Source organism: Molothrus aeneus, chromosome 16, assembly GCF_037042795.1.
Source record: "Molothrus aeneus isolate 106 chromosome 16, BPBGC_Maene_1.0, whole genome shotgun sequence".
In the NCBI taxonomy this organism is placed as follows: domain Eukaryota; kingdom Metazoa; phylum Chordata; class Aves; order Passeriformes; family Icteridae; genus Molothrus; species Molothrus aeneus.
In genome coordinates this window covers 7,721,875-7,735,529 of record NC_089661.1, presented here as the reverse complement: position 1 = coordinate 7,735,529, position 13,655 = coordinate 7,721,875, and the positions used below count along the sequence as shown (strand labels likewise).

General features: G+C 45.0%; 2 protein-coding genes across 4 annotated transcripts in view; one reads left to right on the top strand and one right to left on the bottom strand.

Annotated features, from left to right (window-relative positions):
- Positions 1 to 4,342, bottom strand: part of ABCC1 (ATP binding cassette subfamily C member 1 (ABCC1 blood group)) — a 46,511-nt gene extending 42,169 nt beyond the window's left edge. Inside the window, exon 1 of the mRNA XM_066560634.1 lies at positions 4,288 to 4,342. Coding sequence (XP_066416731.1) covers positions 4,288 to 4,335 — 48 coding nt within the window. The 5' untranslated portion in view covers positions 4,336 to 4,342. The remainder of the gene's footprint in view (positions 1 to 4,287) is intronic.
- A 3,243-nt stretch (positions 4,343 to 7,585) lies between these two features.
- On the top strand, positions 7,586 to 12,018 carry CEP20 (centrosomal protein 20). Of its 3 annotated transcripts, none has more exons than XM_066560851.1 (5): positions 7,586 to 7,666; positions 8,133 to 8,330; positions 8,959 to 9,043; positions 9,891 to 10,030; positions 11,584 to 12,018. In XM_066560851.1, the coding sequence occupies exons 1-5, from the start codon at positions 7,639 to 7,641 to the stop codon at positions 11,658 to 11,660; spliced, it is 528 nt and encodes a 175-aa protein (XP_066416948.1). In that variant the 5' UTR covers positions 7,586 to 7,638; the 3' UTR covers positions 11,661 to 12,018. The 3 variants fall into 3 exon arrangements, with proteins under 3 accessions (XP_066416948.1, XP_066416947.1, XP_066416949.1); XM_066560850.1 differs by having other exon boundaries at positions 9,888 to 10,030; XM_066560852.1 differs by lacking the exons at positions 9,891 to 10,030; positions 11,584 to 12,018 and having other exon boundaries at positions 8,959 to 9,047.
- Positions 12,019 to 13,655: the final 1,637 nt, after the last annotated feature.

Below are 13,655 nucleotides of genomic sequence, written 5' to 3'. Positions count from 1 at the left end.
TATCAGGCTCACCCAGGACCCTCCCACAGCACCTCCAAGTCCCTCCCCAGCTTGCCAGAAACACACTGAAAAGCACTAAAGACATATCTCGCAGTGCAAAGAGCTGCAGGGCTCAAGAGACGTGCCAATTCACTGCCTATCTGATGCGTGACAGCACAAGCCACAGATCTTCAGAACTTCATGAAACTGCTCCTTACATAACAAGACTGGTTTTCCTTCAGAAGTCTATTTTGGTAAAACTACCAGTGTCTTCACAAATAACATAAGCACAGCAGCTGTTTGTGTCACACAGTATCGCTTCACAAATGTCAGTTCATTATTGCAATGCATTAAAGAATATTAATACTTTTTTTCTTAATAAAATTCTATCGAGCTACATTACGGATCTCTCCTACTACAACAATGTCAAGCAAATACAAAACATAACCTCTTTGACAAATACTAAGAAAATACATTTATTTAGGTATTTATAAACATGCCCAAAAGCCTCAGCCAGAACTCTGCACAACGGCAAAGGAAGCAAAGCCCAGTCCCTCCAGGCTGGTCCCTAGATTTCGTGTATGAGGCTCTGCCTCACCTTTTCTCACCCAGTCTGTTCTTCTGTAGTTTGTTTTCACTCAAAAAGAGCTAAACCTGGCACAGTGTGTGGATACCACTTCTTTATTAACAGTGAAGGAGCTTCACAAAAGCTTCTGAACAAACAGGGAAGAAATAGGCCAGGGTTTACAGCTTGAATCATTACAGGATTTTCAAAACAAAACAGAGAATCTCAAAACTTGCTTTTCTCCTAGGAGTGAATGCAATTACTCACTTTCAATCATTTCTCAACAACAAAAAGCCCAACTAAAAACCGTGGGAAAAAATTCTGCTAAATTTCCACTGAAATAAAGAACTTCTATTGAAATTAACTTTAAAAAACAAAGTGTCTGCCTGTGAACAACACAATAGGAACTTATATTTATACAAACCCTTTATGTCACATTCCCTTAAGCATTAGCAAGAAACTCAAAAGTTTCAGATGTACATTTCATACTTCTTTTTCAGAAAACCCTACTGTGAGCTTTGAAATCCCAAAGTGTCACAAAAACTGTTAACCTCTTCCTTTAGCAATTTCAAACATGAAAAGACTTCTCTAAGCATGATACCACAGAGTTTACAAGCTCTGAAAAAAACTGAAACCAAGATTTTATTCAAAGAAAAAACAGCAGATTATTTCAAAATGCACATGCACTGAGACTATGCATGTGCTGCTATCTCCAGACAGGCAGGTCAGGAGGCCAAAGTGTACAGTGAGTTCTCCATCTGCTGGGACATTTATCCTGCTTACCTGGAACCAGTGTTCCTCACCCTGCTTCACCTCTGCCTTTCTGTGTGCTGCTATTGAAACAAGGTAGGCTGTGCTCAGACAGCACTGATATTCTAGCCAAAGCTATCTCAGTGTGACAGGTCACAAAGTTTTACAGCTTGGACAGGCCCTTAAACTCAGTGAACTGCAATGCAAGTAGTGCACTACTTTTTTCAAGCTTTTATTGTCATCAACGACTACCAGTAAACACTAACTTCATCTTGCACAGCTGTACCTTTCTTTATATTATGGATGGAATATTCATTCCAAGACACTCAGTGATTCTAGAGCAAGCAAGGATTAACTGTACTTGTCCAAAAAGGGAGTCTAAAGGAAGCAAGATGCAGTAAAGTTCTGTAAAAGAACTATATACAGTAAAATGTGATTGCACAGTTAACACACTGAGTAGTGTGGGAATCCTTAAATTCAGAAGACTTTTGGAAAGTTGTAAAAGGTAGGTCTTAGAAACAGTAGAATTGCAATTAGATTTAAGCAGTAGCTACAGGATTTGTTAGTATCCACCCTTCCCAACAGGATTCCCAGGACAACTTGTTGCTGTGTTGCAATAAGTAGGGCCACAGAGGTTAGACAGTGAGAAAGGGAAAAAATCATGAAGATGGCAGTCTTCCTTGGGTTCCTGACCTTTCAGAGTAAGTATTAAATAAAACCAATCTGTTTAATTCTCAGACAAGAACTTTCAACAATAACATTCCTTGGGTGTGCAAACAAGAAAAATCCTGGCCAGCAAAGCCTAAGAAGATTAGCATACAGTTTTAAGGGTCCATTAGGTCCTTCCAGCCACAGTCTCCCCCACAATTTAAAACTGACCTGCGCACAACTCAGGATCACCTCTGACAGAAAACACAACATCTCCTTGGAGCAGACTTTGCCAGAAATCCCTCAGCTCCACCAGCAAGGCTTCAGGACCAAAACAGCTGATGCAGCCACCACAAGAATGCAATAACACGTGCCACTGTGTATCCAGCTATCACCCAGCTCTGAGAAGCACAAGAGTGCAGCCCAGAAGCCAGGAAGAACAGCACCCCAACCACAGGACATACCTAAAAGCCCAGTAAACTCTGCGTATACATAGACAATTTCTGAAAATCCACTACAACTTCAGCTATAAAGAGCAGCAATAATGGAAATGTCCGAAAAAGCAGCAGGCAGAGTACTCAAAGGCACCCAAACTGGCATTTCTACTCTCCCCTACTGGGAATGATGCAACAAAGAGGAAACAGAGTGTTACTTGTGAAGACAAGGTCAGCATGAAGGAAGTTTTTTCCAGGCACATCTAACCCTCACTCAAATGCACAATTATTCTTCTGTAGGATCAGAAGAGCCCAGAAATCAAACAACCACACCCACAGGATCTTTAGCTGGAAGAAATGAAAGGCAGACTCCATGCAATTTGGAGAAGGACAACAAATCCCAAAACACTGGGAATCAATGCAACTAGTGGAAAAAATAGATGGAGTAGTTTTTACAAAAATACCAGAAATGGCTATAATACACATGAGAACAGTTTTCCTAATAAAAGAGTCTGCTGCCAAAAATCCCATATAAACTGGTTGCTTCCAACTTCCCATGTGTGGCACAACTTCTCTTGTGCCTACCTGATGTTACAATTCCACAGCTCAAAGAATGAGCTGGCAGCTCTTTTTCACAATCCTACTCTCTCAAGTCAGTTTCTCCATAAACTCATTCTGAAACATGCATTCTCCTAAGCCCTTCAAATGAAAAGTCTCATTCTAGGGAAGTGAAAAAAAAACATGTATAATGACAACTCATAATTAAGCCAGTTCTGAAAAACCTGAGAAATAGCAGGAAAGAGATATTAGCATAAGCAATATAAAAGCAAGTTAGCAGAATCAGTTTTGATCAGCTGGAAAAAACTAATTGTCTTAGTCTTGATGATTTTAAAAATATCTACTCAGTAATATCCTAATTGTTCTTGAGATAAATAGTACAATGGTATTTATTGAGACATCTGATTCTGTTTTATTTTTTCACTAGTAAGGCAGCTCATTAGCTCAAAACTAAGACGTTTGGCAAACGTCTGATGAATACACAAGTAGTTCTCTTCTCATGTTGACTTCAGTAGCTCTCACTCCAGATTTATTTTCCAGCTCTTCCCTTCCTCCACGCAACCTCCTTCTACACACAACCAGTTTGCTCCTGAGATGAATTTTCCCTCCGGTGCTGCTCTCCCAGGTGCCTCTCGCTGCTCCAGGACCGGCGTGTCCCCGCACAGGAACCCGAGTCTCAGCTGAGCGAGAGCCACCGCAACGCGCCCACACCGCTCACCTGTGCCCAGGTCACGCACAGCACAGCACAGCACCTGCGCTCACCACTCTCCGCTAAGGAAGTGCCAAAATACCGCTGTACAAAGGTGCGATAAAGCTACAGAAAGCGCTGCTCCGTGGCCTCCTCTGGCCGCTCTCGTGTGCGGGCGGCCGTCAGACACCGTTATTGTTGTTACCCGCACGGCCCCGAGGAACGCAGCGAGCGGCCAAACGCGTGGGCAGAGCCCTGCCCCGGCCACGCGGAGCTCGTTCCCAGCGCCGGGCAGGGACGCCCTGGCCCGTTCGCCTCCAAGCATCTCCCTGCCGGAAGCCCCGCACACGAGGCGCGCCCGCTCCGCGACCCGGCCGTGGGGACACCGCGCCCAGGCGGAGACCACGAGCGGCCGGCACGGCCCGGCCCAGCCCCGCCGGCCCGCGGCCGCTCCGCGCCGGTGCTCACATCCCGCACGGCCGGGGCGCACCGCAGCCCCGCAGCCCCCGCGCTCTGCTCCGCAGGCTGCCGCTCCCCCGCTGCCGGGCGCAGCCCCTCGGGCTCCGTCACCACCCAAGCCCCACCCGGCTCCCCGCCATCCCTCCGTGCCGACACCGGCAGCCGCCGCCGAGCCGAGCCGCACCCGGCCCCATCCCGCCGCTCACCCAGAAGGGCTCGGAAGCGTCCGCGCTGCAGAAGCTCTCGATCCCCATGGAGCGCGGCGAGGCGACCGCGGGCTCCCGCGGCAGAGCTTTCCCGTCCTCAGCTCTCCGGCCCAGCAGCGGCGGGCGGGGCCGGGCTGGCAGCGGCAGCTCGGAGCCCTGATTGGCTCCGCGTCACGGGGATGCCGAGCCCGGGCCGCCGCCGCCGCCGCCCGCGCTGCGCGGCCCCGCCTGGGCGGGCAGGGCCGGCCGATCAGCGCCGCGTGCGGCACCGCGGGTGCGTCCGCAACGCCGGCCTGGGGCCACCAACGCCTCAGGAGCCTCGGCCAGAGCCCGAGGCGTGCCTTTGTCCAGCGCAGAAATGCCCCGCGCCCCCGGCAGCGTAGCCGGGGCGGAATCGCTGCCCCTGGAGCACCGCGGGCGCGCCCGCCTGCCCGGGTCAGCCTCCGGGGCCCTGCGCCTCGCACCCGCACCGCACCTGCCCGTCGAGCTGGGCCGGAGCCAGCGGTGGGCATGACGGTATCGCCCTCTCCGAGGCACTGCTCCGGCCCCTGGGAACAGCGTCCCCACGTGTCCCCCGGGGAGAGGCACCGCAGGGTCCTAGGGGAAGGCCCCAGGGAAAGCCTAATCTCACCTTCAAATAGCTCACTTTTCAGCGTGAACCAGCTGTACTGGTTTCAATACCCTTAACTAGTTCAAGTTGACTAGCACGAACAGAACCAAAGCAACTTCATCCACAACCAGGTTTGTATCAAAGTACGCAGTAGTTGAGCTGACTGCACAGCCCTGTGGTTGCATTGGGTTGTGTCTCACGGTGTCTTCCCATCCTATTTAAAATGCACCAGTTAAATCCGCAGTCAGCTCGCCTGTACCAGAATAGACCAGCTAGAGTATGGTGGTACATATGTAGGAATGGCATCACATGCTGCAGGAAATAGCAGGGTGGTTACATAGTACTCCACAGTAACATCTGAAATCTTTAATCACACAAACCTCAGTTTAAAATGTTCTTGTCCATCCAGAGCAATCATGGTAGCAGACAAAATTGTTAAAAAGAGACAGGTCTTGATTCTTTAACGTGTAACTTAAAAGCAGGTATCGCACACACAAAAAATATATCACAGACTGCTTCTTTATTCACCTGCCCTTCCAAGGCTGCAGTTTCAGAGCTGCACTAGTGGTGGCCAGACCGTCCATCTGACTGCAATATTTCTGGTCTGTCCCCCTGGATCCCACATTCTCAGGGTGTCAGGTCGAAGAGCAGCAGCAGCTGAGTCCAGCCTGCCCAGCTCCCATCTGCACTGATGAACGGAGCAGAATCATCACAGAAAGATCAAACCACACATGTTGGGTGTCAGAAGCCCTAAGAGTTTGTCAGTTTAACCCATACCTGAATTCATATCATATTAAAATCTTTCTAATATTGCAAGAGAACAGCTAAACGTTCAAGTATGATTCCTTTTATTTTTATATGTAAAAGACAGTAAATAAGCATGAAGAGTGTCTACAAAGATACATTTTTTTACCCACATATGTTTACTGTAAACTAAAAGACTAACAAAATTTAAGTTTCACATTCCAAATACTTTTCTTTCAGCCCAGACTGTCTCAATGTCACCAGTCATCATGCTCCGTGTCAATGATGTTTCTCCTCAAAAAATTATTCTTGGATTTCCACCTCAAACTAGTTCTCTTCCAATTAATTCTATTTCCTTGTAAACCAAAACACAGTCAAAATACAGATTAAATAATTAATGTGAGAGGAAGCCAAAGAGTTCAGAAGAAAAATCTAATAGATTCAAAATATTTTTTATGGAGGAGAAAAACTAGAGCTGACATGAGGCCAAACTTGCAGAAATACAGAATCAAATCTCAGAGTACCTGAAAGTCACTGAATGTGGATTTCACAAACCACTGTTGTAACAGCATCTTTTAAAACGCAGATTAATACAACAAATAGAAACTGAAATCTTGTCTGAAAAGGAGATTCCCTTGCAAGCAGAAAAAAGAACTACACAAAATTCTATATGATTTTTTTTTTTTTGTAGAATACAAATTGAAGCAGGACACAAAACTGAAGCCGTGTGGAAAACTGCAACACTCACTTTATTAAGGGGAAATCAGGTGTGATGGAAGAGTGACTCACAAGATAATGGAGAAGTTTGGAAGGATGCAGAGAAACATGTTTAGACTGTGAAAATGCCGTTAAACATAAGCAGCTGTTTGTCCCTGGAGTCGCCCTGGGGATCCAGAAAGCGGGCTCAGGGTGGCCAGGGGGCAAGCACTGCTCTGACTCGCTGTCAGCGACTGCTGGCCTAAGAAAACACATTGACTTCACCACCACTTCTGATTTTCCTAAATTTTATTTATTGACCTCTACCAGAGAGGCTTTGGAAGACTGTCATATAAATATTTGCTTTGAGAGGAAATGTAAAAACAAACAAAACAAAACAGTCCTAACGAGCTCCCCAACCCCCACACGTAAGCCTTGTCTTAGCCTTTACTGCCTAAGACAACTCACATTTTCCTTCAAGCCCCAGCAGACAACAGCAAATCCAGTTCGTTCACCCACACCGGCTGCATTTCCTTTGGGAAATACTTCATACATTGATAGAATAAACATTCTTGACTCATCCCAGCAACACGGAGCACACACACAAGCCTGCAGACACGCCAGGGATCCTCAGGCTTGCAAAACACCCCGTATACAGTTACATTTTGGCAAGTCCTTTTCATTAGAAGCTCAGCTTCGGCGAGAGTACTTTTAATCAACAGTACATCTGTCAGGGACTCGGTGCAAAACTCCCCCGCTGCACACATGGAAGAAATTCTCGCTCATTTTCCATGCTTCCTTCACCGATTTATGCCAACCTCTGAAATTACAGAAGGAGAAAGCGTGGCACCCCTGACACCCCGCCCAGCTGACGGGGCTGGACACCAGGACACCGAGCTGTAGCTCCACGGGCACGGCGGAGGCGCTGCTGATGCTGGTTATTCTATGCCGGCACGACCCGGCCCGCAGGCCGCTGGCAGCAGAGGGATCCCCCGGGCCTCCGCTCCCTGAGGGGCCGGGCGGGAGCCGCGCCGTCCCCTCGGGGAGCTCCCGGCCCCGCGTTGTTCCCGCAGGGAGCTCCCGCCGCCCGGCCCCGCGCTGTTCCCGCAGGGAGCTCCCGGCCCCGCGCTGTTCCCGCAGGGAGCTCCCGGCCCCGCTGTGTTCCCTCAGGGAGCTCCTGCCCGGCCCCACTCTGTCCCCTCAGGGATCTCTCGGCCCCGCTCTGTTCCCTCACGGAGCTCCCGCCGCCCGGCCCCGCGCCTGCGCACTGCGTGCGGCGCCATTCGGGTCCTGGCGCGGCCATGGCGACGGTGGCGGAGCTCAAAGCAGGTCGGAGCCGGGACTGCAGCCGGGTCGGGGATGTCTCGGGCCGCCGGGAGGGCAGGAGCGCGGATCGGCCTTTCGTAGTCACGCGGATAGGTCTCAGAGCTGCCGCGGGCGCTACTGGCGGCCCCCGTCCCCTGGCGCTGGCCCCCGTCATGTACCGCGGGCTGTATACTTCAGTATATTTCAGTATTGGTGCAGTAACATCCTATTTCTTAAGTTGCCAGAATGTATGCTTGCGACTAAAAAAAAAAAAAACAAAATTGTATTTGTGACTTTTCTGAAGGCTGAGTTTTATCTGGGACGTGCCTGGCCTGGTGGGTCCTGGCACGTGCACAGGTGACGATACCTTATCGCTGTGGCACTGGCACACACCAGAGCTCTGTTTGTATCGGGGCTAATTAATGCTGCTGCTGCTGCTGCTGCTTGAATGCATTTGGCTTAAAATTAACGCGCCTTTTTATGCTGGTAGTTCTAAAGGACACACTGGAAAAAAGAGGAGCTCTTGCCCAAATCAAAGCGAGGATCAGAGCTGAGGTGTTCAATGCCCTGGACGACCAGAGCGAGCCGCGGCCCACGCTGTCCCGGGAGAACCTCCTGATCAATGAGCTCATTCGGGAATACCTGGAGTACAACAAGTATAAATACTCAGCATCTGTGCTGACCGCAGGTATTGGCCATGAATTTGTGTCATTGCTGCAATAGTAATCAGTGATTGGTTGGTTGAATAATTCCATTGATATTATGGAATCAGTAAGTGTGACAAGCTGCATAATCTTGTCTTTAACAGGGTATAGACAACCTCTCCACAGCTCTACTTGCAGCATTAAGCCAAATCACTCCATTAGTTTTCAAGAAAACTTACTCTCTTCTCTTTTACCCTTGAGGTAAATTGTTTGACACAGTAGTTGATGCAAGGGCAAGAAAACTTGATAACAGCCTGCAAACTCAAATTTCTTGACATGCCTGAGAGTAGTATAGAGAAAGAGTTGTTTGCCTGATTAATTAATCTTTTCTTAGATTCTTTAATATTTTTCTTAGATTCTTTAAAAGTGAAGATAAAAAACTGTAATATGCTATTGTAAATTATACCTTGGTATAATTTGTTATATTCATACCTTGGTCTGAATCACTAATGCTTAAGTGAGTTCCCTGAATTACAATACACTATTAGTTATAATAGTATTAGTTATAATAGTCTATAAGGAAGGTGTGTGCTCTCATGATCTTTTGAAGTCTTCCATTAATTGGTGACATTTTTCTTACTGGTCTTAAGATTCAGGGATTTTGTTTTCCAGAATCCGGCCAGCCTGAAGTGCCCTTGGATAGACAATTTCTTGCCAAAGAGCTGAATATAGTTGAAGATACAAGTGGAAAATCAGTGTAAGGAAGAATTATGGAATGCACTGTATATTCTGTATGCCACTATATTTTTCTCTTTAGTGTAATTATAAATCACATATAGATGTTCTCACCAGTTAAAATGTGGCTGATCCCACGCATGTTCTCAAATGCTGGATTCAGCTTCAGGATGCCAAACGTGGGGCCGTGTTCAGACATACTCCAAACTAACACTGCATTCTGCCAACACTGTGGCATTCTCCAGAGAGCGCCCTTGTGCACCAAAACACAACTCTCTTACCAGTACAGTCTACAGAAAGCAGATCTGCTCTTTGCATATCTGTGAGTTGCTGTGTGAAGCAACAGAAAGACTAATGTGAGATTAGATATAGAATCAGAGTGCTGCAATAAAACTGCATTAATGACCTGAGGCTGAAGCAGGTTCAGACACGTTCAGCATTCTCTGTGCTTGTGCTGCCTGAACCCGTCAGTGCTTAGGAAGAGCCAAGTTTGAGATGTGCCATGGTGGACTGGCCCTCCAAAGTCTGATCTGTTGTGAGTGTGTGGATCCTTCTGATGCATGGGTGAGAATGTGGATCTGTCCTCCTGTGCTGAACACACTTCAGTTCTTCACCTGCCAGTGGAGCTGAAGTTCAGTGGGGAATGTCTCTTAGTCTGAGCTTTTTAGGGCAGTGTTGGTGCTCAGGGGGAGCTTAGGTCTGTGCTTATTTATGTAATGGTACTTGGATATGTTTTAAGTCATTAAAGGCATATGTACATATTTTAGAAGTAAATATTAAGATCTAAGAAGTCCTGGGGAAGGGTGTATTTTTAATGCTCAGTATTTCATAGACTTTACAGACTACCTTTGAATTTCTCCCTTAAGCAGACCTCTCCTGTATGGAATTCTCTCTCATTTCTTACATGGTGGTAAAGAAGAAAGTACCCCGAATATCCTTCCAAAAGTGTCCTTGCTGAACTATCCAAAGCAGAACCTTGGCAAACCACTTGCTGAGAGAAATCAAAAAGGTGTGTGCAATGTTACTTTTGCAGAACTTTTATCTGTGACCAGATTTCCTAGACCATGGATATGTTTATAGTAGCATAACCATGCAGCTGGACACTGTGTACCTCCTCCTCTGTGCAAGGAGTGCTTTCATCTGTCACCAAATGCCTTTTCCCTAAAAGTTCAGCTGGCCAAATTGTACTCCCTTATATTATTACAAACCTGAAAAGGGTCAGCTAGAGACAGTCTCACTATACTGGGAATTCAATACAATATTTTAACCTAAATTCTCAATAAAATATATTAAATAGCAGGCATATCTCTGTTTCTTATCTGGTCTAACCTAATTTCTCTATAGAAAGTTCTTAACTCTTCAGCTGTCAGTTCTTTCCATGGGCATAAACCTTTTCTGAGAACATAATTCAGATCCTATTTGCCACAAAAGCTTAAGCCCAAAGTTCATTGCTCTACAGTAAACACTGCTAAGTCTCACTTGCCTTTTCTGGTCTGCTTTTGGACTGGTTACAATTAATACCACCTAAGCTAGAGAATGAAAAGCTTCATTGGCCCAGCTTTTTCCTTCAAAGAGACTGCTTGGCATATTGCTTCATTTTTTACTGTGCAAATTTATTACTCTCCTGTTAATACTGTGAACTGTTTGGTTTGTATCTAAAAATTTCAAAAGTTTGAAGCCTACTGACATCTAAAAAGGGTGAGAAGTACTAACAGATTTTTAACAGTTAATTCATTGAGACAATGATATTTTTCTTCTGCCAGAAGAGGGGGCTGAAGAAACAAAATTTCCATACCAAAACTACTATAAAGTACGTCTTTGTTAGAAAACAATTATTCCTATCAGAAATTCTTATTTTTAAAACAAACTGAGTGTATAGGAGAATTGTTTTTAAAGTAACTTTTGTTTCTGCTGACTTTGCAGGGTCACCCTGCCATGTTGACTCCCAATATAACTTCACATGGAGATTTAATTGGTTACTGTTAGTTACAGAACTCAGGATCAATCATAAGACACAACAGCACATTGCTATTTTAGAACTAAACAAAACATAAAAGTTTTAAGGCTTTGACCCTTTAAGTAAATATATTCTGAAATTACTTTCTGCATGTATTTGAGGAGTATGTTGGTAGAGACCTAAAGGCAGTGGGTTTAAAATACTAATTATCCTGCTCTTTTCATTAGGCTGCATATTCAGGTAATCAAGTCCATTCATAAACTCAACCTGCCAAGTCTCTTATTTAACATCCAGCTTGCTTTTCACTTAAGAAGTTATCTTGTTTATTTAGATGTATGAGTATCCCAGAAGACTGGGAATCCTGAGAAAAGGTGTGAAATGTGGTGTTTCTTTACCTCATTCGTACAGCTGAGTTGGAAGTTGTCTGAAATCTACTCTCAGTAATATAAAGCTTTTATCTCCTACAGCTGCATGGAAACATTTATCTATAAAATTTCCTAAATTCCCTATGATGATATTGTGCATCAAAGTTGGTAATAGTAGAAGATAACAGGCCTTGGAGCTCCAGATACATGAGAGTATTTTTGTCTGTGTTTCATTTTCAGACAGAATTCCAGAACCAGGAAGGATGGCTGGCACAAGCATCGAAGAGCCTCTTATTTTACAAAGTACAAGGAGATGATATCTTTCATTTTCTAATTTCTCATTTCAAGGTCTGTCAGATTTAATTTAGGACATTCTTCATTTCATACATTTCTCCAATAAATCCAGTGGGACCATTTTAGCTTGTAAGATCTACTCATGAGACAGGATGACAAGGTCATGCTTACTGTCAATTTAAAAATGTTAGCAAAGCTCTTTTCCCCAGTGCTGATAGAAGGAAGACTGTATAGGGACTCACATTAGTGAATCCTGTGTCTAGAATTGCACCTGAATATACTGAGTTTATCCAAGAAATTTTTATATAATAACTTATAATGTTTACATTTATATCTTGGTGTGTTTTTTCCTGTGTTTCTGAATAAAATTTTTCAATTTTATTCTGTGTGGTATTTTGAGAGTGTTCAAACTAAACATTTTAATCATTCTTTTTAAAAAGAAGCTGCAACTTTCAGATAAGTAAGGGAAAAGAAATCCTAATAGAAAAATTGAAGTGATTTAGAGGGATAGTTGTTTTTAATTCTCCAGAAATGGGGACTATATTTATCTTCATTCCAGCAAACAAACAAGGGTAAGTTTTTTCCATCTGGAGTCGCTATAAATTGTGCAGTGTAACACTGGATATATGGGAGGCAAAGGAACTTCTGGGGTTTTTTCCCAAACAGCATGAAACTCTAAGTCAGGCAAAGCTAAAAATAAAGTTGATTACTGATTCCCAGAACTCTTTTTTAGCTGAGGTATTTACATGTTTTGAAATGGTAATTTATTTTAAAAGCCAAACTTGCAGGGATACATAAAAAATAACATCTATTTTTTTCTCTTCTCATTTTAACAAAATGCATAAATTTGAAATATATCCAGTGGTACTGAAAGGAGTTTTGTATAAATAAATCTCTAGAGTCAGGTCCTTAAAAACCTTTATTGTTAGATAAATGGTACCCTGGAGGGGGGGAAGAGAGGAGGAGAACCTGCAGTTTGTGAAGGACCCCAAGATGTGAATTTCACACTGTGAAATGTTGCCTTTATCTTGATTTGACCCAGTTAGCACTGCAGGGATACTTTCTATTTCTCCCAGCAGCCTGTACTCTGATGTGGGATTGCAGAGAGGCTGCAGTTCCATCTGAGCCTCAGCAGTGAGCTCATCTCCTCCGTGTGACTGGCAGTGCTGGCAGCTCCTCCTTGGCTGATTTGTGAGTGCCTCAGGAGTGCTGCCAGGAGGGGAGGACGTGTGTTTGCAAATAAACCTCAATCAAATCCATCTGTAAGTCCCCTGCAGCAGTGGCAGCTGACCACTGGATCAGGCAAGGCAATCTCTGTGTGCTCTGTGCTCACACCTCTGTCACTTTCAGCTGCTGGGCTGAAGAGCCATCCCTGAATTTTTCATTTGATTTTCTGGAAGTTCAGTGCTAGACTTGTGTTTTTCCATGAAGCAGTGGATCAAATTTTTATGTGTATTTGGATTCTGAATTGTCTTTTCAAGGGCAAAGAAAAAGGCTCTGAAAACACAAAAGCTCAAACCTTCTCTGCTATGCAAATGTTTCAGTGTAAGCAAAGCCTCTGCTTCTGCTTTCTGTCTTCCCACCATAGATCATTCAGATGCTGCCCAGGTGCCGTGGAGCTCCCTGGGAAATTTTTGGTGGTAGAAATTAAAAAAAAAATTGCCCAGGCTGAAGAAGACAAAGGGATGTTTGGTACCTGTCCTTTCCCAAGCACACAGCTCAGCAGGCTCCTCTCTCTCCACAGTCAGGAAAGCAGAGGCTGCTACGAGGGCATCCTTCACTGAGCTTTGAGGTAAAGATCACAGAATCACAGAATCACAGAATTTCTAGGTTGGAAGAGACCTTTAAGATCATTGAGTCCAACCCATGTTCTAACACCTCAGCTAGATCATGGCACCAAGTGCCACATCCAGTCTTTTTTTAAACACATCAAGGGATGGTGACTCCACCACTTCCCTGGGTAGATGATTCCAGTATTGACCACTCCTTCTGTGAAAAACTTCCTCCTTAATTCTAGT